The sequence below is a fragment of the Fukomys damarensis genome, unplaced genomic scaffold, assembly GCF_012274545.1.
Source record: "Fukomys damarensis isolate Sample0158 unplaced genomic scaffold, DMR_v1.0_HiC HiC_scaffold_10, whole genome shotgun sequence".
Lineage (NCBI taxonomy): Eukaryota > Metazoa > Chordata > Mammalia > Rodentia > Bathyergidae > Fukomys > Fukomys damarensis.
Window position 1 is genome coordinate 13,914,816 of NW_022900922.1, and position 24,292 is coordinate 13,939,107.

General features: G+C 40.5%; 1 protein-coding gene and 1 pseudogene across 1 annotated transcript in view; both read left to right on the forward strand.

The window, feature by feature from the left end:
- Pcnx2 (pecanex 2) overlaps positions 1 to 24,292 on the forward strand; it is a 205,321-nt gene that overhangs the window by 15,501 nt on the left and 165,528 nt on the right. The window contains exons 6-9 of the mRNA XM_010622007.3: positions 7,115 to 8,389; positions 15,183 to 15,330; positions 15,460 to 15,605; positions 18,602 to 18,695. Coding sequence (XP_010620309.1) covers positions 7,115 to 8,389; positions 15,183 to 15,330; positions 15,460 to 15,605; positions 18,602 to 18,695 — 1,663 coding nt within the window. The remainder of the gene's footprint in view (positions 1 to 7,114; positions 8,390 to 15,182; positions 15,331 to 15,459; positions 15,606 to 18,601; positions 18,696 to 24,292) is intronic.
- LOC104860761 lies at positions 12,205 to 13,025 on the forward strand (annotated as a pseudogene).

Sequence of the window (24,292 nt, forward strand, 5' to 3'; positions counted from 1 at the left end):
TTTTCTGAGACAGGGTTTCACTGTGTAGTTGAGACTGACCTGGAACTCACTATGTAGCCCAGGCTGGTCTTGAACTCACAGCGATCCTCCTGCCTGAGCCTCCCAAGTGCTGGAATTATAGGCTTGTGCCACCATGCCCAGCTATTTCCTTCTTTTTTTACTTGTCCTGGAAATAGAGATTTCACATAAACCACTTAATTCTAAAGCACAGTTAGTTAAATGCACAGGTGTCATTTAAAGTATTCATGACTACTACACCTGTGGTTTTTGTTTGTTTGCTTTTAATAACACTGCACCCAAGCAAGTTGCTTTGTTTCTTTCCTAGTTCAAACTTAATCTTTGTGTTGTTAAAGAAGCAGTGAATTCATTTCTTTTAGTAGTTTCTTGAGAAAAGTGCATAAAATCCAACAGCCTTTCCTGCTAAAAACACTCAACAATTTAGGATTATAAGATAATATCTCAAACCTGATAAAAGCCACTATGAAACACTCAAAGCTAATATTATTCAAATGCTTTCTCCATAAAGCCAGAAACAAGGCAGTGATATCCACTCTCACTATTCTTATTCAACATTTTATGAGAAACTAACCAGAGCAATTAATGAAGAAAAAGAAAAAAAAAAGGCAACAAGACTGGAAAAGAAAAAGTATCTTTATTCACTGATAACATCATAGAAAGTTCTAAAGAATCCATTAAAAAGCTATTAGAACTAATAAATATGTTCAGCAAATTTGAGAATATGAAATCAATGTGAAGAAATCAATTATATTTCTACACTAGCAATGAATGATGAAATGAAATTAAGAATCCAATTTCAGTTATAGCATCTAGAAGAGTAAAATACTTGGGAGTAAATTTGACAAAAGAAGTGCAAGACTTGTTAACTAAAAATGACAAAACATTGTTAAAAGAAATTAAGGAAGAAAGGTATTCTACAGTCATGGGTTGGAAGAATTAATATTGTTCAGATAAAAAATACTCCTGAATTCATCTACAAACTCATCACAATCCTTAGTAAAGTCCCAGTTGTCTTCCTGCAGAAATTAACAGATCACATGGAAATGCAAAGACCTAGAATAGCTAAAACTATCTTCAAAGAAAAAAAAGTCAGAGGTTATTTCTCTTGGTTTAGAGAGATTAAGTAGCTTGCTCAAGGAAGCAAGTTAGTACATAGCAGAGCCAGGGATGTGTGACTATAAAACCCAGATAAATCACATGTTCTTGAAGTAAGTATTGATGATCCTCTGGATTTCTGGTGGATCTTTTTTGACTTCATCATTTCCATTCCTATTTGAATGAATTTGAGCCTTTTCTTTCTTTTTTTGATAAAGTTGGCTAAGGTTTTATGGATTTTATTTATTCTTTCAAAAAACCAACTCTTTGATTTGTTGATTTTTCTGTATCATTCTCTTAGTCTCTGTTGCACTGATTTCTGTTCTGATCTTTATAATTTCCTCCCTTGTATGAGCTTTGGGTTTCTCTTGCTCTTCTTTTTCTAGGAGCTAAAGATTCACCATTAGGTTGTTTATTTGAGGTAGCTCTGTTTTCCTAGTGTGGGCATTCACTGCTATGAATTTCCCACATAAAACTGCTTTCATTGTATCCCATAGATTCTTATATGTTGTACTGGTATGTTTATTAAATTGCAAAAACTGCCTAATTTCTTCTTTAATTTTTGCTGTGACCCATTGGTTGTTCAGGAGAGTATTATTCAATTTCCGTGTGTTTGTGAAGTTCTTATGCTATTAATCTCCAGTTAAATTGCACTATGGTCTGATGATATACATGGGATAACTTCAATTCCTTTGCATTTACTTAAACATGTTCTATAAACTAGTATGTGGTCTATTTTGGAGAATGACCCACGTGCAGCTGAGAAGAATGTATATTCTGATTTTCTGGGGTAGAGCACCCTGTAGACATGTACTAAGTCCATTTGTTCAAAAGCTTGGTTCAGTTCCACTATTTCATTATTCATTTTTTTGTCTAGATGATCTGTCTGTTTGTGACAATGAGGTATTGAGGTTCCCCACTACAATTGTGTTAGTGCTTATTTGGTTTTTCATGTCCCTTAATATTTGTTTTGTATAGTTGGGGGCATTAGTGTTTGGTGCATATATATTTATGATTGTCATATCTTCCTCTTGGATCATTCCCTTTCCAAGGATGTAGTGACCTTTCTCTCTTTTAATTAGTTTTGGTGTGAAATTCACTTTGTCTACAAATAAGATAGCTACCCCTGCTTTTTTCTGGGTTCCTGTCACATGGAGAACTGTTTTCCATCCTTTTACTTTCAGTCTGTAAGTTTCTTTTTCAAGTAGGTGTGTTTTTTGTATACAACATATTGTTGGATTTTGCTTCTTAATCCATTTTGCCAGTCTATTTCTTTTGATTGGTGCATTGAGGCCATTGACATTGATGGTTGTAACTGCTATGTATTGACTTATCATTGTCATGTTACTTTCCTGTTGTTGGTTCTTTTTTTATTTTTCTCCCTGTCCCTTTAATTTCTTGCCAATTGGATTTGCTATCTTGAGCCTCATGGAGTTGTGATCTTCATTGTCTTTTTTCTAGGATATTTTAAAAAAGTGTTTGGAGTGCTGATTTGGTATTTATGAAGTTTCTCAGCTGTTCTTTATCATGAATGAATCTTATTTCTCCATTGATTTTGAAAGATAGTTTTGCAGGATATATCAACCTAGGTTGGAGGTTGTTTTCTTTTAGGGTTTGAAATACCTCACTCCAGGATCTCCTTGACTTGAGGGATTGTGTTGAAAAGTCTGTTGTGATTCTGATGGGCTTTCCTTTTCATGTAATTTGTTTCTTTTCTCTAACTGCTTGTAGTATTTTGTACTTCTGTTGGGTTTCTGGGATCTTGACTATTACATGGCTAGGTGTAGATTTTTTTATCATAACTAGTTCGAGTCCTATATGCCTCACTCATCTGTATGTCAAGTTCTTTTGCTCTGTTTGGGAAGTTTTCTGTCATTAATTCTGTGAGCAGTTTTTCTTTTTAAATGTCATTTGTGCTTTCTCTTGCTTTTTCATGGACTCCTGTCAATCTTATGGTATTCTTCTTTGCATCATTTAGGAGCTGTTGGATTTATTTTTCATGGTCCCTTATTATTTTTAAGAGATCCCTCTGCGTGGTCACTGACCACCATTCTGTCTTCTATGTCTGATATTCCTTCTTCATATTGGGTCAGTCTGCTATGTATACTTTCAATAGAGTTTTTAATCTGCTGGATATCAGTTTGAATCTGTTTCATGGATTCCATTTCTTTCTTATGTTGGGCCTTCATAATTTCCACTTCATTTCTATGCTGAGCATTCATGGCTTCTATCATGGTTCTAAACATCTATTTTTGAATCTTTTTCTGTTCTAGAGACTCTAATCATGTTTTTTTATTCTGTTCATCATCTCTGTAGTTATTTTGGAAATTATTTCTGTTTTGAATTTTTCTAGAGCCTCCTTTATCTTTTTTTTTTTTTTTTAACTTTCTTTGCTATCAGTTCAGGTTGTCCAGGTGGTTGATTATCAGACTTTTCCATCTTGTTTCCCCCAGAATTTGCCTTTGGTAAACTGAAAGACTGTGTCTTGCTTAAATGCCTTTTCATTTCTATTATTGTTGTTGGTATAGTCCTTGATTTAATTCCTGGATTGAAACTTTGATATTACTTATTGCAAGTATCTTTGTTGCTTGTATTTAGAAACCTTATGGAATGACTGCTTCCCAGAGGTGTCTTCCAGATATAGCTGGTCTTTAGATTTTCAGTCTCTAATGACTCTGGGGCAATCTCATTTTCATTATACCGGGAAAGATAACGGATTAGATCAATCACAACACTAGCCCAACTGATACAATCAGCAACAACAATAGAATCAAGCACAGCTTAGAAAATGACAATTTTTGGCAGTTATTACTCTGTCATCTTTAACAGAAATTGAAGACTAGCCCAAAATATGTTTATAATGAATATCCTGATCAATATAGTAACTTTACCCTTCAGGATGGGGACTTAGAAGGAGTAAGGCCCTCTTTATGTTCTTCACTTCTGCTCTAGGTCAGGGCAATGGCCTTTAAGAACCGCTGTGTCTGCAGTTTTGATGAGGTACAGGCATAGTCAGGAAGCCAGAGGCAGGGTGTTGGGGTAGTGGGGTAGTGGTGTTGGGTTGCCAGAGATTCCCCTGTGGCTCTGGTCCTCACCAGTCCTCTGGTGGTGGGGAGGCTTGGGTGAGGGAGGGGCCACACTGATGATTTCGTGAAACCACTGTGGAAATCAATATGGAGATACCTCAAGCAACTAGGATTAGAAGTCCCATTTGACCCAGCTATTCCTCTGCTGGGTATCTTCCCAAAAGCATTAAAAAAATCATACCATAGCAATATATGCTCACCCATTATTATAGTGGCATAGTTTGTAACAGCTAAAATATGGAAACAGCTCAATTGCCCATCAACTGGAGACTGGATAAAGAAGATGTGTTTTTTTTTAAATTGAGTTTATTGGTACATTTTAGGTATACAGTACAGTTACATTCATTATTGGGATCTTGTATCTTTACATGACAGGTCTTGGTTCTCATTTTTTCCTTGTCCCTGCCCTCCCTTCACCCACGCCTCCCCTCCCCACTTACAAACACTTTATTTCCATTTTTTCATTTTCTCATATTTTTTCTTTTCCCTTTTTTTTCTTTTTTTTGAGTTTATTGGTACATTCTAGGTATACAGTACAGTTACATTCATTACTGGGATCTTGTACCTTTACATGACAGGTCTTGGTTCTCATTTTTTTCCCTTATTCCCTTTCCCCTATTCTTCCCACTTTCCCTACACCTTTAGACCTTTTCTTCCTATTTCACATTGTTAATTATCTCATTAGTATCTTGTGTACTATTATAGTTTTTCACACCAGAGAAACTATTTGGTATTTACACATGTGTGACTTATTTATTTCAGTTAGGAGTATATCCTCAAAATGTATCCATTTTCCTATGAATGAATCTAATTTCTCATTCTTTATGGCTGAGTAGTATTCCATTTTATAGGAAACCCACATCTTCTTTATCCAGTTTCCAACTGATGGGCAAATGGGCTGTTTTCAAGTTTTAGCTATTACAAACTGTGCTGCTATAAATAAAATGGAGTACTAATCAGACATAAAGCAGGAGAAACTAGAGATATTAATAGCTAAGTGCATGCACGTTGAGGCCATACTCAAGTGAAATTAATAATACCAAATAGTTTTTCTGGTGTGAAAAACTAAAAGTCTAAATAAGGATCAAAATGTATTATTGATATTTTGTAATAGGAAGAAAAGATCTAAAACAGTAGAGGAAATGGGAGGGGTAGGGGAAAGGTAAAAAGAGAAAAGAAAAATATGTGAAAAGGAAAAACATGGAAACAGTGTCTTTGTAAACAGGGAAGGGTGGAGGGGTGAAGGGAGGGCTGGGGAATGGGGAAAAATAAAAACCAAGATAAATCATGTAAAGGTACAAGATCCTAGTGATGAATGTAACTGTATTGTATACCTAAAACATACAAAAAACTTAATTTAAAAAATCACATGACTCTTCCTCTTTGAAAAAAATCTATCTCCCTACTTCCTATTATCTATCTTTTATTTATATTTTGGGTTTCTTATATAAGAGAAACTGTGCAATATTTAAGTTTGTGTGTCTGATTTATTTCACTTCCCCTTATGGTTTAAGATGCATCCATTTTTCTACAAATGACTGAGGTTTACTTTTATAAGTAGTACTCCATTGTATAGAAATTCCAGATTTTCTTTATCCATTTTTCTGTTAATGGACATAGAAGCTGCTTCTCAAATTTATCTATTACCAGTTGTGGTGCTAACATATGCATATACATGTATCCCCATAACATAATGTCTTTAACTTTTTTGGGAAGATGCTGAGAAGAGGAATAGCTGTGTCAAACAGAATTTCTAGTTTTAATTTTTTGAGGAACCTCCATACTGATTTCCACAGTGGATGTACCAGTTTACGTTCCGACCAACGTAGAAGTGATCGTTTTTCCTCCCGAAGCCTAGTCAGCATTTGTTATCTGATTGCTTGATAATAGCCATTCTTTCTGAAGTAAAATGAGACCACATTCTTTTTTTTTTTTTTAGTTTTTTGAGACAGGGTCTCACTATGTAGTTGAGACTGACCTGGAACTCACTGTGTAGTCCAGGCTGGTCTTGAACTTGCAGCAATCTTCCTGCCTCAGCCTCCCAAGTGCTGGGATTACAGGTGTGTGCCACCACGTCTGGCAAGATCACATTCTTGTTTGCATCTATCTACTGGCCAGTGATATTGACTATGTTTTCATGTATTTATTGGCTATTTGTACTTCTCTGTTCACTTCAGTTGCCCATATTTGGATTGGTACTTTTATTTGAAGAGAAGGTCTAATTTGTTTTTTTTAGTTCTTTGTATATTCTAGATATTATTCCTCTGACTGAAAGTAGCTGATAAAATTTATTTCCCATTCTGTAGATTGTCACTTTGCTTTGTGGGTTATTTCCTTTGCTGTACAGAAGCTTTTTTTTTTTTGGTACTCGGGATTGAACTCGGGTCCTTGCACTTGCAAGGCAGGCCATCGAATCGCCCCAGAAGCTTTTTAATTAATTAATTTTGGTACCGATGATCAAACTCTGGACCTGGTGCTTGCCAGGCAGGTGGCGGAACCACTGAGCTAAATCCCTGGCCCAGAATCTTTTTAATTTAATATGATGCCGTTGTCGATTTTTGGTACTATTTCTTGTGCTGTTGGGATTCTGTTGCTTATGCCTGTGCCTTCAATATTTCCCAGCAGATCATTTTTATTTCAAAATTTAAAACATAGATAAATATAAAGTTGTAAACTCAGTGAGAAGGCCCTGGATGTAGTCCCAGCACCAGTGCTAAAAAACAACAATAACAACAAAATATAGACATTTTAGTACAATTTCACAGTGGAAGTGATATTCTTAAAAATAAGCATCCAAGCACATTTATTTCTGAGATTGAGTTTTTGCTATTCATTTGTCACTTTTGGTTCTTGCTCAGGGACTTCGTTTGTACCCTTCAGGTAGTGATGAGGTTTCTCGTTCTGGTTTGCCTCAGGTGTCATTCTGTCCGAGGACCACCCTGGAGCACCAATGTCGTCTACCTCACCTGGCATCAAGATGGAAAGCTTACCTGCTTCTCATGTGTGCCTACCAGAACCCGTGCCCAGGTCAGCAGGACTCACCAATCCAGCTGTCCCAGAAGCTCTCATCAATGAGGAAAGGAGGGGACGAGAAGGCCAGGGGCAGTGCCCACCTCGCCACAGGTCTGAGGGTGGCTTAGTGGACAAGGGAGATTTAAAGAAGTTGCCACGCCTGTCTTTGTCCCAATATGATCTAATAGAGGCAGATGTTTCCTTCCAGCCCTGGGGTAGTGAGAATTCAGTCCTAATTCCGGAGCCAGTCACCTGTCCCCAAGGCTCCATAAGGGAGCATTTGCAAAGCAAGTCACCACAGGACAGCCTGAGCAGCAGCTGCCCCCAGTGCCATACCATCATGGCCAAACCAGCAGAGAGGCTGGCGGGTACTTTGGGCCAGGTGGACCTGCCCTTTAGCCAGGGCATGAACTCCTCAGATAGTGAGGTGGCTGTGACTCTCATTGATACCTCTCAGCCCGGGGACCCGCTGAGTCTGCATGAGCCCATTAAAATTGTGATCACGATGAGCAGTACCCCGAATTCCACGACAGAAGAGGGAAGCTCCCTCCACCTGAAGGTGACAGGCACAGAGCAGGTTGGTTCAAGGTCTCATGTGGACCCAGCTTCCCCAAGGGTGGCCAGTCCTCCGAATGCAGAGCATATCCAAATTCCTGTGATCACCCTTGAACTGTCCGATGGAGGGGGAGGTGTCACTGGGCCTGAGGGCCACGGAAATCAGAGGACCCCAGATAGACTGAGGGTGGAGGCCTCTGATCAGTGCTCTTCGGAGAAGGTGGGAAGAACCACACAGACCCACAGTCCTGGCCCAAGGCATGCCAGGGAACCAGCCCTCACCTCTGAGGCCAAGGGTGAGAAGGATGGCCAGGATACTCTCGACCCATCTTCCTGTAAGGGCAGCCATGAGAAGAGACATGCCCGCGTGCTCAGTGTGGACAGTGGGACCAATGTCTTCTTGGGCAGAAGTTCTACAGATGTGGTTAGCGACAAGGAGAAAACCCTACCTACTTCCAAATCTGACCTGGAGGCAAAGGAGGGGCAGATCCCAAATGAGTCCAACTTCCTGGAGTTTGTCTCCCTGTTGGAATCCATCAGCACTTCCAAGGTGGTGGCCTCCACTCAGCCAAAGGGCTCAGCAGACCCCCATGGAACCAGCGAAGCCAGAGAACTTTACAGAGGTACAGCTCTTTCCTCTTCTTCGGGTGGCAAGTTGAGCCCCTCTTTGTCCTTTATCCCTGGGTCTGATCTGATCAATCATTTGCTGCTTGGTTTTGTGTCTGTGTGTGCTAAATGTGCTGGTATTGAGCTGGATGATGAGCAAAACACGTTCCAGTAGAGTACCCTTATCCTAAATGCTGGAACGATCCCAATCCACAAGTATTTCAGATTTTGGATATTTTTTAGATTTTGGAATATTTACATATACACATCGAGATATGTTGGGGATGAGACCAGAGTCTGAAGGTGAAATTCATGTTCATGGTTAGATTCATTTATGTTCAACATATGCTTCAGACACATATTTGGAAGGCAGTTTTTGGCAATATTTTTAATGTACCTACATTTTGACTGTGATCTATCACATGAGATCAGTTGTGGAACTATCCTTTTGGGTGGCATGTTGCTACTCAGGAAGTTTCCAGTTTTGGAGCATTTTGGATTTGGAGATTAGAAATACTCTACCTGTATTGACTGACCATATCAGAAAAATTAAAGCTTCACTAGAGAGCAAGAATGTATTTCCAGGGAAATAATTATATTTTTTCATAGTGATGACAAAACATAGGAGATGTGGAGATAAATCCTGGCAAAAGTAATCATAAAGCAGGTTTCTGCTCAGTGAATCTGCTTTTCCTGCTGAATTCCATCACAAAATGTAGAATTCCCTGATTGTGCCAAAATGTAAACATATCAATCATTTCTATACCTCTTAATTTATGCCAGATAAGTACTTTGTGTATATTAACCAGGATGACTGTGCATTATAGTTTACTGAGAAGACTCCCCACTTACACTTGTTTTGTTAATATAATTATTAGCAGCACTGAATTTATTTCTAAAGCATCCTCAGTTTGAATGATCAGCTGTACAGTCACCTTCATAGTTAAGTCACTCACTCTGCATAGAACCCTGTGTTGTCCATATTGTTGTCGATCCTCGTCTGCAGAGAGATTCAGGATTTTCACTCATTCTCCCCCCAGTTACTCTGCTCAGCACAGAAAGGGCCAGGACTGAGGCTGGTCAGCAGCCTTGACCCACAATCCCTGCTTATCACAATTAAACTATTTTCCTTGTGAAGGCTGGGAGCATTTACTTTTAGGTTACTTGTGGTTACAGAGAGGCTTCAGTTTCATCATCCAAAAATGATATTAAAAGACTAGAGGTTTTATAAATACAGTATCTCTGGGCTTTAAATGTCTTCATTTCTGTGACTTTTGAGGATCTCATTTCTGCAGAGGTCTGTGTTGGGCCGGGCTGTATGGTAGGGCTAGAAATTTTGAGTGCACGGATGGTTCATTTCTTCAATTTGGGCTGCAGCATTTTTCCTTCAATTCTGCTCCTTCAATTTGGGTTGTAGCATGTTTCAGAGCTAAGATTGATCCTTAGCTGCTGACCATTCTGTGCTCTCTGACATAGTTGGGGTTTCTTCTGGCTCCATATTGGCAGCTTTGGGTGATTTCCTCCAATGCAGGTAAAATTTTTGTTTTTGTTTTTAGACACGGTTAGTTGGGGTTTCTTCTGGCTCCATATTGGCAGCTTTGGGTGATTTCCTCCAATGCAGGTAAAATTTTTGTTTTTGTTTTTTGAGACAGGGTCTCACTGTGTAGTTGAGACTGACCTGGAACTCACTATGTAGCTCAGGCTGGTCTCAAACTCACAGTGATCCTCCTACCTTAGCCTCCCCGAGTGCTGAGATTATAGGCGTGCACCACCACGCCCCAGGTAAAATTTTTAAAGATATAGCCAGTGCATCAAAGCAGAGACAGACTTTTTCTTGAGATGGAGAGCTTCCTGATACTGTGTAAGGTGGATGTGTGTCATCTGTTCAGTATGAAGACCCACACTTACAGACCCACCACAGCACTTTCTGCAGTGATGGAAATATTCCCTGTCTGCAGTCCGGTGTGGAAGCCATTAACTCATGTTCAGCCATCAGATGCTTGCAATGGGAATTGTACAGCTAGGAAACTGTATTTTTAGTTCTATTAAATTTTAATTCATTTACATAACCCTATATGGATGCCAGATGCTGTACTGAACATAAATAATCTGGAGGACTTGAATGATGACTTGAGAAACATGAAGTGTAGACAGAGTACTGGCCTTGGAGCCAGATAGCCCAGGACCAAAGTTTGGTTCTGCAGTATCAGCTGGGTGAGCTTGCACAAAACCCATCTGAATCCCAGATCCCTCAGTGAAGCATGAGTGATAATGTGTAATAGCTTTCCGAGAAGGACTTAATGAGGAAAGTATGTGAAGTCTTGCTACTCAACCAATTTCAGTCTGTCAAGTTTTATTTTGCCCCCAGGCCATTGTAAGGTTTATTTGATCTGTCTGTCTCCTTGACTTTCTGCTCTTCTTAAAACTTCTAGCCAGCCACATTTGATCTGAGCAGTGTTGAGTTGGAGATACCAGTGGTGTGGAAGAAGTTATGGGGCCGGGTTGATCTGTGAGAAGAAGCAGGCATGGTTGGAGCAAGGCTGAATATACAAGAAAGGAAGGGGCTGTAATGGGTTTGGATCCTCCTTTGCAAAAGGCCAGTTGTTTTTAGTTTCAGGAAGAAAGAGGAAGGCTAGATAAGTCTTTTTACTCTCAGAGGCCATCAGTGCCAATGGTGGCAAATCAGGCAGGCAGTCCTCAGCAGTACCTGAGATCTGTGAGATTAGTAATGACTCCTTGTTCTTTTCCTAAAGAAAAGTTTGTTATTGTAATCTAAAATCATAGTTCTGGAGTGCATATGTAAATAGCAGTGATACTATTGATGACAATGGCAACTAAGGGGATCATTATTATTATTATTATTTTGTTACTGTGCTGCTTGATGGCAGAACAAGGCTTGACCCTGGACAGATTGAAAAGAGTTCCTGACTCTTCAGGTCTTCTTGTTGTTCTGTTATTTCCAACCTGAGTCATCCCCACAGTAGGCTCCAAGATTATCTTCAGGCCTCAGGAATATACTGGAATTTAAGGTTAGGCAAAACCACACTCTTTTCAAAAGCCTTTAAAAAACTATATTTATATGTTTATTTGGTTTTACTTTATTTTACATTGTGTACAAGCCAAGACTGTGTTCAGAGCTTGTTATAATAGAGAATCAGAGACCAGCACTGGTTTTGGGAGAAACTTAGAGCCAGGTAGAGAGGGAAGGGAGTCTGTGTACTTCCAATGGAGGCTGTTGGCCTGGCAGAGGCTGGACAGCCAAATAGATGCTGGTGTCTTATGAGGCTTGTTAGGTCTGTATGTACATTTGGCTTTCTCTGGTTCAAAGCTGTCAGTTGCTAACCAAATCCTGGCTATTTAGGGCTAATTGTTGCAGGGGCATAGTTTGGCTTCTAGGGTTGTTTGCTAGCAATAGTGGCCTTACTTCAGACAAGGCTGACTTATCCAGCATGTGGGGTCTTGAGCTGGAGACTACAGGTAATGAGCTGATTTCCTCAGCTGGATGCTGTAGATTGCTGGTCAAAGTTCTTCTGTGTCGATACATATTATCTATTTGTAAATACCATCTCTTAGCTTCTAGAAATTTCTAAGAAATTAACTGTGAATATATATAGAAAATGGAAACAATCTAAATTTACAACAATAAAGGCCCAGTTAAATATATCATACTGGATAGACGCAATATATAACTATTATTTAAGGATGATGTATATGAATATTTGGCCTGGTGTGATTCTGTTCTGCACATCTCATCTCTGGAGCATTCATTTCCACCTGCATCTTCTCCCACCTAAGTGCGTGCCACCATTCCATGGAAGATTCGCGCCCCCTGAGGCCCTGGAACTACCTTTTCAGTTGTGAATTAAAGGCCAACAAAGATTATCATTTTAAGATAGATAGCAATGAAAATGAGTACCAGTTGTCATTAAGAACAGTCAGTTTAGGGGCTGGTGCAAAGGATGAGTTGCACATTGTCGAAGCAGAGGCAATGAATCAGGAAGGCAGTCCAAGTGAAGTAACAAACACTGGCAACTTTGAAAATGTCTGTGCAGCTGAAAGTTTTCCTTGGGGGCTTTGAAATTACCCCACCTGACCTCTTAAGGTTGAAGTGTGGTTCAGGGACTATGCATATTCGTGGTGGCACTTAGTAGCTGTGGAGGAAGATGCAAGGTCAGGTGAGAAGGAGGAAGAAGATGTAAAACTCTTAAGTACATCTGGAAAGTGATCTGTCCCTGTAAGTAGTAGCAAGTTTCCACAGAAAAAAGTAAAACTAGCTGCTGCTGAAAATGACGATGATGAAGATGATAATGATTTTGATGATGAGGAAACTAAAGAGAAAGCTTCACTGAAGAAATCAATATGAGATACTCCAGCCAAAAAGTGCACAAAAATTAAACCAGAATGGAAAAGACTCAAAACCATCAATCCAAGATCAAAAGGTCAAGAATCCTTCAAAAAACAGGAAAAGACTTCTAAAACACCCAAAGGACCTACTTCTGTAGAAGACATTGCAGCAAAAATGCAATCAAGTATAGAAAAAGTGGTTCTCTTCCCAAAGGGGAAACCAAGTTTATCAATTATGTGAAGAATTGCTTTTGGATGACTGAGCAGGAGGCTGTTCAAGATCTCTGGCAGCGGAGGAAGCCTCTTTAAGAATACAGTTGAGGGCCGATGGGATTTAACTCAGTGGTGCTGTTACCTTCCTCAAAAGCACAAGGTCCTGAGTTCAATCCCTGGTGACCCCTCACCCTCAAATGAGATAATACAGTTGAAACAGTTTGTGAATATTTTCCATCTTATTTCATTTCTGAGACTGTTGATACCTGGCAGTTCTTTTTATGATGCAAAGTGAGAACTTTTCCTACTGTGTTTGATAAATGTCCAGTTTCCATTGCCAAGAATGTGTTGTCCAAAATGTCTGTTTAGTTTTTAGAGATGGAACTCCACCTTTTGCTTGTTTTTAAGTATGTATGGAATGTTATGATAGGATGAAGGAGTAGTGGTGGTCAGACAGAGATGGTGGGGAGACAAAAATATACATGTGAAATAGGCTCAGTATTATAATAAAAAACTTAACGATATTAATATTTTAAGATAAATAAGTTACAAGATAACATCTTTATTGTTTCATTTTTGTGCTAAAATCAAATCATATCTATCTAGGAAAAAAGAAAGATTGTTGGGACATAGAACTGGCTCCAGTGTAATGGCAGAGTTGAATGATTTAATTGTAAAAAATGTCTCCAGTTTTAAATTATATACGATGAAGGTACACTGTTTTTTAAACAGAAATATTCCTTTACATTTTAAGGGAAAAAGAAAGAAATAGTCCCAGTGCTGGCCTGTGTAGTGCACGCGTGTGAGGGAGGGGCGATTAGGATAAGACAGAGCTAAACAGATGGATCCCAGTCCCGCAGTGTGCAGGAGTCCTGGCTTCATGGGCCTGCCTGCATGGCCGAATGCTGGCAACAGTCATTTGTTGTGATAGCACTTCCTCACAAATGAAGGGCTTGATGACTCTGAGCGCAACATTTCCGACAAGCTGTCAGATGAAAGGCAAACATTTTTGGGCCAAAGACATCCTGACAGTGTTTTGGATGCACAGGGAATGCTGATCTTCAAGGCGCACACAGAAAACAGCAATCTCCTCTGGTAACTGCCAGCCTGAGGATCCAGGTCTGTAGTGATATAATTTGTACTTACAGATGATCTCTGGATTTTTCTCTGTGAGGCCTTGCCAGGTCTGATGGTGTGGCTCAGAAGAGCCCGTGACTTCATACCTCTCAGCCTCAGAGCTGACAGTTAGTACCTTTGGTCATGGGAAGACCATGATCATTTTGCCCTTAGTTGTAGCTGTTGGGGTGTCCACAGACAAGCAGGTTTTGACCTGCAGGGGCATATTCCATTTTGTGTATTGGTGAGAGCTAAAACCTTATTCTGGTCCATTGTGTAAAGAGGACTCTAGAAAGCAAAAACCCCAGTCTGTGCCCATTAATCATGGATTTCATGTTCATCTGATAGTTGTTTCGGGGCAGGAGTGAATGCTAGATCTTGCCATGGCTGCTGCAGGCTGGACATGTAGTTCAAAATCAGTTATGTGTGTAAGGGTGTCTGTTTTATCAAGGAATCAACTCTACCTTCAGCTTGTATGTTTAGATTTGGAGAATGAGTAATAAGAGGAATAAGTTTTAACATGAAAAGAGAGACTTGCTGCAAACAGACAGACATATTATATAACTGCTTTCACCTGAAGCTGTCCATTTGTAAATCACGAACCTTTTAGGCCTGTGTATAAGAATGGGTAGTTTCCAGTCAGGTCTGTCTGTCACAGAGTTAGTAGGGAGTCCTGGAATCTATTTTCTTATTTTTTGGGGGAGGGTTTTTTGAGACAGGGTCTCACTACGTAGTGAGACTGACCTTGAACTCACTGTGTAGCCCAGGCTGGTCTCGAACTCACAGTGATCCTCCTGCCTCAGCCTCCTGAGTGTTGGGATTACAGCTGTGTACCACCAAGCCCAGCTACCCTGAATCTGTATGTAAGCCAAAATAACTTGTTTCAGAAATACACATTTCTGGGCTGGGGATTTAGCTCAACGGTTCGGTGGCCTGCCTTGTAAGTGCGAGGACCCGAGTTCAATGCCTGGTACCAAAAAAAAAAAAAAAAAGGAAATACACATTTCTATTCAAACTCAGAGATGCCATTTAGATTTTCTTTCTGTTCTTTTTTCAGTTTTGCTAGTTTATTTCTAGGAGCTATCACATTAATTTCTTATTTTATACTACATTAACACACAAAGCAATGTTTTTCAGATCATTATTCACAAGGGAAAAAGGAGGAAATCCTGGAGAAGAAAAAGTTCAGTGGACAGGATTCCAAGCCAGAAAAACCAGGCTTGCAAAGTCAAGACCATGCTGGCGCCAGCCCCGTGTTCACTCCGCCTGCCAAGACCACAACACTGTAAGGGTAACTTAGCTACTGAACTTGTGTTGCTGCAAAGCAGCCTCATTCACTGGCTGCTGCTTTTAATATTTTATTGAAGATAAGGAAGAATTTCTAATTGTTTTTGATGCTTTTATATGTGTTAAGTTTCCAGGGCAATAGACAAAGACAGATAATCTACAGGGTAACTTCCCAGCAAGACAGTTCCGTCTTGCAAGTCATCAGTGGGCCAGAAGCCTCTGTACAGGAGGAGATCTCTGTGGATGCAATGCATGTTTTCATTGATGAACACGGTGAGTTGTAGAATGGTTTGCTAATAAGCAAAAAGGGGAAGGCAGCAGCTTTCAGGATGCTGTATGGACTCAGCCTGAGCACTACTGTATTTCCATGAAAATAAGACAGGGACTTATATTAATTTTTGCTCCAAAAGATACAGTAGGGCTTATTTTCAGGGGATGTCTTATTTTTCATGTAAAACTATCTACACTTATTCATGTACAACACCCTACATATTTTCATATACAATTGTGTCATCTTCTGGAACATCGTCTTAATGCTCTAATCCCTGATTTCTGGCCCAAATTTCTTGTGATTCTGTGTCCCATAGAACCATTGGCCTCAATCTCTCATGTCCAGCAGTAGAGCTGTCCTTACGTGAGCACTTCTTGCCCATGTAGCCAGCTCATAGTGCATTAGCAGCACAGCTGGCAGGGATTTTATCCATGAATTTTTCACCCAAGTCGAGACCTCTTGCAGGTTAGGCATCACACAATTTCCATTAAATGAAGTGTTAATTAAAGAGTTACAAGACAAGTGGCAACAAAAATGATGACAATTTAGAATGATCGTTTACACAAAGGTGATGAAAAATTGCAGGCACCAAAAATTCAGAAAGTGTTTCTTTATTTCATACAAGTTGAATAAGTATTTCCATTACAAAACACGATGTATTGAATTATGAAGAGTCGTGTTAGATGCAACCAGGTATGTTTCTTATCAAGTGCATGTGTTATTCACGTGTAGTATCTGTATTCCAATCGAGCCTCTGGCAGTGTCTTGAGTTCATCTGTTTACACAGGAATTTACCTCTCATCCAAAGGTGGCTGCTGGGTATTCACAAATACTTAATTATCATATAAGTATTAACATTAATGATATTTATTTATATTTATTCTATAGTAATATTATTTGATAATTCAGTGCATGCATCTTGTGTTGCAGTGGACATATTAAATGCACCTCCCTGGTTGATGACCTTAACTGGGACTTGTTTTGGGGGTAGGGTTTATATTATAAGCATCCTAAAAAATCATGCTAGGGCTTACTTTCCAGCTAGGTCTTCTTTTCAGGGAAACATGGTAGGTGTTGGAATAGGCAAAATCCTGTGGTTTTGCTCACTATTCTTGGGAAGAGTGTGCTTCTTTGTGCCTTAGGCCCTTTGCATGTACTGCGTTCCTGAGGCCTGCCATGTGCTATTTGTCTTTCACATCTTAGTTCTAAGGTATGTTGTTCAGACTTAATGAGTACATCTGATTTTTGCCCCTTAATACCCTATTCTTTTCTTATTTGATGATATTATAGTCTATAATTAATTAACCATTTATAATTTAACTAATAAAGTTTTCTTCCTCACACCTGTAAACTTCAGCAGGACAATGCCCAATACCATGTAAATATTTATTGGATATATGCTGAATGTCAGCCCTTGATATATTTTATTAGCACCATCTTATAAAAAGGATTTAAAACAGGTATATTCCACCCACAGCCCACAGACCACAAATGGCCCCTCAAGATCATAAATTATTTAATTAATTATGTGATTTTTTTTATTGGTATTTTACATGACTCCATTGCAAGGCTGCTTGGCTGTGGACCTTGTAGGTGACAGTGAGTAGAGGAGGCCCAGTGCAGTACTAACTCTTACCCTGCACTCACCACACATGGTCCAGTCTAGACCCACACACATCAGATGTGATATGCGCTTGTGCGACTTGCAGAGTACAGTGACGTGATTATTGATAATAGTATCTCAACCTGCCTACACGTGTGTGCCTGTGAAGTCAGGTGTTCATTGTTATTAAGCAGACATGTAAGTTTCCCTTTTTAATTGTTAATCTTGGACTTGTTGGGTTATTTTGTAAAATATTTTAATAGCTAAAAGGAAGAACAGGAAGTTTTGTTACTTGTATGAATTAACCATAGTATATATTTTAAAGCGGCCCAAAACAATCCTCTTAATCCAACCAAAATCCAACCGTGGTTTAAAATATTATACATTGAGAATCAGTAAGTGGCAAGTTCAGAGTCCCAAAAACACAGGTTATAGGTTCTAGTTTTTCTAGAATGAATCTTTGCTAAAGTCTCTGTAAATCAAGTAATAGTTATTATTTTGCTCTCAAGGTCATCCTGGTTTGGATAATAAATTATACAGATACCTTATATGGAGCTCAGTCATTTTTTAGTCTTAAGTGCCTACGTTCCTGCAGAAATACAAAGGCATGGCAGTCTTTGATAAAGAACAAAACTGGCACTTCTGTTGAAGCCCAGAGAAGGGCAGGTTGCCCTTACTTTCCTAGCCGCCTTCCAGGTGCTCACAGCAGATGGGTTAATAAAGCTTCCTGAGCCATTTGAAGAAGAAGCTAGAGAACTCTGGGGAGAGACCGTTTGCATTAGGATGGGAACTGATTTCACACCTCAGTACCCCCAATCATCTAGCAGAGCTAATCAACTTTGCAAATGAATTCCACCCCTTGCTTTTTCTTATTAACAGGCTGACACCCAGTCAGCTGCTACAGCACTTGCTCATCTGCGTATTGGAGCTGCAGCACTTGCTCCTGTAGCGGTCTCAGGGCTCCACCAATCAAAATTGCACGTTTAATAAAACTCTCTACATAATACTCTTGTGTATACAATGCAGGAAAACACCCAGTTACAGCCTAGCACAGATCATGCTGACATGTGAAGGGAATTGATGAAAAATGAATTAAGAGATGACACAAATAAGTTGATTAAAAGCAATTAAGTACTAAGCAAAGAGCCAAAACTTTTCTAAGTATATTGCCAGGAAGGGTTGTCAAAGAAAATTTTTCTTAAAGTTGCTTTTATACGTTGTCACCTTTTCATGATATATGTTCTGTGGAGAATTCTAAACAGGACCTAGTGTGTCAAAAGTTATTAATTACTTATACACCCCCAACTGAGCTCCCTTTAACTTGAAAAGTGTAGGAAGAAAAAATACTATACAAACAACTGTAATATACTTTACGGAAATTGTGTGATTTTGCAGGGGAAATTAAGTCCTGTTACTTAAAGTCTGGAAATCAGAAAGAAGGCTCCTTGCAGCATCCTCTCTCAAATGAGGACTGTGCCTCCCAGGCCAGGTGAGTGGAGCTTTGCTTTCTGCATGGGAGCTGTGGCATTGAATAGGAATGCACAGCTTACTGTGAAAATAAAGTGTGAGGCCTGGTGTAGAAAGAGCCAGTTAATCTGTGTATGGGTTAATCTGATTTTTTGTGCAAGAAAAACTGACATTATAGAATAATGAAAAACAAATGGAACCATTTTCATTGTTGCCACTTCCAAAAATGATTATAAGGTACAATGTAAATAGGGAGCAGTCCAAGGAAAACATAGCAGTGCTCTCCGCAAGAAAGATGATCGTGCAGCATTGCTGAGTCTTCCCCAGGAGCACTTTGGAGATGTAGTTGGTTCTCATTCACGCTAAAGCAGGCAAGCTGTTTTGTAAGTAGATGATCTAGACATCTTTTCCATTTTTCCTCAGAATGCATCAAATAGTTGTCTTAACTATGTGAGTTGAGTTGGTATTAAATTAGTGTGCACATCCAGAATGAACGTGCATACACAGCTTCACAGTGCACTGGGCCAACTGTGGAGCTGGCCAGTGGTGGACTGAATCCATTGTTCATCCCAGGCTCAGAGATTCTGTGTGGATATTGCCTGTAGGTGTTGCTCAGTTGCTGGCTCTGAGTGTGGAGGTCGAGTTTCATGTATAGCTCAATAGAATCCTAAGCATGTTTGAGGTTTACAGGAGACTTTTGTGGTAAGACTTACTTAGCCTTTCTACCTGGAGAGAATAAAGGGAATTTCAGGAACGTGAGTTCCAGATCCTATGGTCCCATGTTCCTTCCAAGTTTAGAGTCCTTCCAGGGGTGTATGGCAATTTTAAAGTGAGTCTGCAGTGAGCCTGGGATGAAGGCCACCCTTGTCCTTGTCACCTGGCAGCCTTCAGAGCGCTGTCACATTAATGTCACTGTGGCTTCTCACTGCCCATGTCTGCTGCTCCTGTAGGTCTCCTGGACACCCAGACCTTCCTGACTCTGCTCTAACACAGAGCAGGGCACAAAGTTCCTCCTGTGGGACAGCACACATTCTTCATCTCCTCCACTCATCCTCTGTGTCTCTTGGATACCCATACACCAGTGAGGCTCCTCCAGCCAGAAAATATGCAAGGCCTTACGGAAATGGAGACCCAAGAGGAGATGGAGGCTTGCTGTCTACATCTCAGTGCCTGCCTCTAGCATGTTTTGCTATGATAGGTTGATGAGTTCAGTTGTCTAGGATGTCAGCTTCCTCAGACAAAACTACCTGAGAACACAGCTTTGAGAGCTTCCCAGCTCAAGGTTGAGGTATTCCTCAGCTAAATTTAGAACATATAGAAGCCTCATGTCCCAAAGGAAAGTTACTTTTAGTTCTTTTTTTTTTCCCTTCTGGATGGATATACTTCACTTTTTTTCTAGGTAAGTGATTTAACTGAATCTACTGAGTGATGCTACTGAGTAACTGAGTAATGCCAGTTAGAATAAAGCCACAGATCCAGAGCCTTAACGTAATTAAAACTATAGAGTATGCAGACAGGAATTAGAGAGAGGGGCTGCAGGGTTTTCAGTAGCCCCACTTCCTTAGACCACCTCCCTGAGTTCCACCTGTTAATTACTTTCTCCCCTTAATTTCTCTTGAGGGTTGGATTGTGGGTTCCCTTGGAGGATGAGTTGGGTGGGGAGGATAGGTGCCACGTACCACAAGTTAGCCTCTGATTCTGGTGAAATTGGTAACTAAATTACTGAGCTTTTCAGTACAGAACTTTTTAGGAGTAAAATGTTCAAGCCTGTAAAAGCAGTTTTCCTCTTATAGACTTTATGTCATGTCCCTAGGCTGCTTTAGCCTTTCTGGTATCTATGTCTCATAAATAAGATTGTGGTCCACCATCCACAGTACCGAGTTCTGGGTCTTAGACCACCTGCACTTTCCCAGGTGTTGAAGGTCTTGGTCTTGAGGTCCTGGGAAGGAGAGACCCACTGTCATGCATGACTTCCCTTTCAGTGCTTCTAATATAAGGTAAACTGACACCTGTGTTTGCTGTTCTATGTGTGCAATGTTATTTGAGAATGTAATGCTCCATATACTCTTTGGTCTTTGAATAAGTTGGTCCTGAATATTGGGACCTTAGGATTGGGTGTCTTGGCACTCCTGTGGCTCACTGGGGCATGGCAGACACACAGGGCTTCCTGTCTGATGCAGAAGCACAAACCCAGTCACTTCCCTTAGAAAAATTACAGTGCCAAGGGTTTCCTTGGTCCTGGAGAAGCAGTGAGGGTGCTTCCATCTGCTCAGTTCATGCTCAGGACCAGGAGCTCAGCCTGTGTGGGGCAGTGAACCATGTACATAGTGGGTCCTCCTGCGGCCTCAGACTCCTCCTCCATTCTGGGCACCAGTCAGGACAGGTTAATGCCTGTGGATTGGTAATAAGCCTTGGCTTTGAGGAGCCCATGATGGATGTGATGGTGATTTGAGAATCTTTGAACTGGTTGCATTAAAGAAAGTTTCTGGAAAGTAGAAAAATAAGCTGCTTAAGTTTAAATATTGTTAATGCCTATATTAACTTACCAGTGTGTGCATGTGTATTGTGTTTATGTGTGTATGTATGTGTGTAGCACTGCATGTGTGTGTATATATGTGTACATGTGTGAATGCATGTGTATGTATATGTGTGTGGGACGTGGAGAGTGTTATCATCTTGTCATTGTCTCTAAGCTGAGGTACAGAACAACCTCAGGGCCTGATGAGCAATATCAGCAAGTCAGGTTTTGCCACACAGAAAGGGAAGAGTTAGGGTTGGGTGTGTCTTGGTTCTTTTGTGCAGAACATCCAGATAGATCTTGGTCCCTACCCAGGGGGTAGTCTCTGACAGCAGCAGTGCCACTTATTAAGCACTTCTGTGCTAAGTACTGTGCTGGGTCTTAGAGTATCCAATGAGTTGGTAATATTAGCCTCATTTTACAGAAGAGGAAATTGGCTGGATAAGAAAGATGCTTGAAAGCTGGGGATTTAGCTCAGAGCTGCACCTCCCTTGCAAGCGCAAGGTCCTGAGTTTGATCCCTGGTACCAAAAGAAAAAAAAAACCAAAACCAAAAATAACAACAATAACAAAAAAGAAAGGTGCTTAACATCATGGGGCTAGTGGCCATAACACTTCACATAAGTGGCTGGTGAACATGTGAACCCCCTTACTGCCTCTCCTCACAGTAGGGTCACGAGGTCATGTGAATCAGGCCTGCAGAGCCAGTGTGAAATGATACTGAAGTGATGAGAGGGCATTTTCCTATCTCTGGATGGCTGCCTCAGTTATTTTCAGTTTACTGACCCCAACGTAAGCCTGGAGTGACCAGATTTTTTTTCCACTATAAGCTTGGAATTCACATTTATATGTAAAAGTTTTTAAGTTTAATGTTAATTTTAAAATTTACAGTCCTCCTCACTCAGCCTTTCAAAGTACTGGGATTACAGGTGTGCATCAGCAGGCTGATTTTAAACTTTCTGAAATTCTGCAGACCACAGATCCCACATGTGTGGATGGCTGTGGCCTGTGGCCTGCCTGTTATCAACTCCTTCTGTGGGATTCTCCCCACACCCTGCCCCATGCCTGCTGGGGAGTCCCTGCTTACTCTCAGCCCTTGTTGCTGACACATGTAGTATCAATATTGGTATGCCTAGTGATGCCCACTGAGATTCCATTTACTTCTCCCTTTTGACATTCTCACCTTTCAAAGCGCAAATTACAATTTGTCTCTTTTAGGTCTATACTGTGAAAATAAAACCATCTCTTCAGATTGACTCTAGAAGAGACTGACCATGTTCTCCCTGCCATATCATTAATTTGTATAGGGTTCCCATCTCTTCTAGGTTGTGCTAGTCTATTGAAAAGTGACCATGACCAGGGTGTCTTTATAGCCCTCTTAGCTCTCTTCACACAGGTGTTCAGTGAATAATGACTTAAATCAAATTAGGAGTGATACAAGTGACCAGTTGTAGATCATGCTAAGGCCAGCTGAACATTGGAGGATAGCACAAAAAACTGACCAGGGCCGGTGACGTGGGGTCAGGGGCCATGGGACCTGCTCGGGAATGTCACCCTTCATTTTCTGAGTGGCGAGTGATCCAGCCTGTCAACAGAAGGAGGCACCCTGATGAGTGGGATCATCAAGAGGACCTCAGTGGGCACCTTCCTCACCTTTCAGTGGCTGGAGGTCTCAGAGGGAAGCTAGAGCAGAGATAAACTTTTGTAATGGCTTTCTTTAAACCCTGTGCACGGAAATCAGAGGTAAAGATTCAGTAGGCCTTCCAGTCCTGTATTGTGTAATGAAATACTTCTCTCTGTCCACATGAAAGCTGATAGTGGGATAAAATCTGGCATCAGGCACCAGACTGGCTTGAAATTGGAGAAATCCACCTTCTCTCGATGCAAACAAGAATCTTGTCTTGAGCAGATCTGTGTTCAAATTCTAACACTTGAGGTTATTTTTTGTTTGACATTGTGCAACTGTCTTAACCATATGTTCCTTTTTTTGTTGTTGTTGTTTTTTTGAGATAAGCTCTTACTATATAGTTTAGGCTGGCCTTGAACTCACAGCAGTTTTTTTGCCTCAGCCTCCAAAGTGTTGGGATAACAGGTGTGCGCCGCCACACCCGGCAACCATGTTTCCTAATGGATCAGTAGAGAGGAAATCTTCCCAGTTCATCTGTTGGGTTGTTTTAAGGATTAGGTGTTGTAATACATATAATGCTTATGACAGCACCTGTGACCAATGCCACCTGTTGCCACCGTCTTTAGATAGAAATGGAGGACAATGGCCATAGTTCACTGTGACTTTATTCAACAAAGGATCCTGGATTTTGGCCAAGAGGAAATCATTCCCTTAGTGCTTTTATGGGTTGCTTTAAAAGATCTGGAAGGTGGGAAAGTACTTTTTGTTCTTTTATACTGTGGCTATGGTGACCTTGGCACGTATGGTGGTTTTAGAGTGGGAATTTTAATATTATGGCCCTGGCACTTAATGCCATTAAATTTTGAGTTCTCCCACCACTAAAATTTAATTTTGAGTGTGGAAGGATCCTTGGTTGGGGCTGCTGCTAGCCATTCAGCAGTGGAAGGTACTGGAAAAGCAGCCTTTTCACTAAAGTGACCTCAGTGGCTGGGATTGCCTCCAACTAGGCCCTTAAACCACTGAATCTTGTTATTGGCAAGAAGGCTATTCCTCCTCGTGATTGTTAAAGACCTTGTTGCCATGTAACAGTTTTATGTCTCTGACTCCCAAGTATGAGTAGAGAATTGTTAGCAACGTGACTTCCATATCTCTTTCGGTATTCCTGAAGGAACCCAGGAGAAGAAGCTCATTTCTCTCCTTAACTCCACTGTCATTGTGGGAACCAGTGCCCCTCTCACTGGCTGCCAGAGACATGGAACAGTGCTTTCTGGCTGTGCAATAACTGTCCATAAAGCAGGTACCTTGGTAACTTTATCCAACATACTCTGCTTTCCCCAGAGACAAGGAGCATACTGTGGCTCAAATTGCAGCAGTTAGCATTTCGACTGGGACAGACTTCCAGAGGATAAATCCACTGTAGTGTTTTATTACTCAGAACACAGGACTAATTCAGTAGCTCAGAGACTGAAATTAGC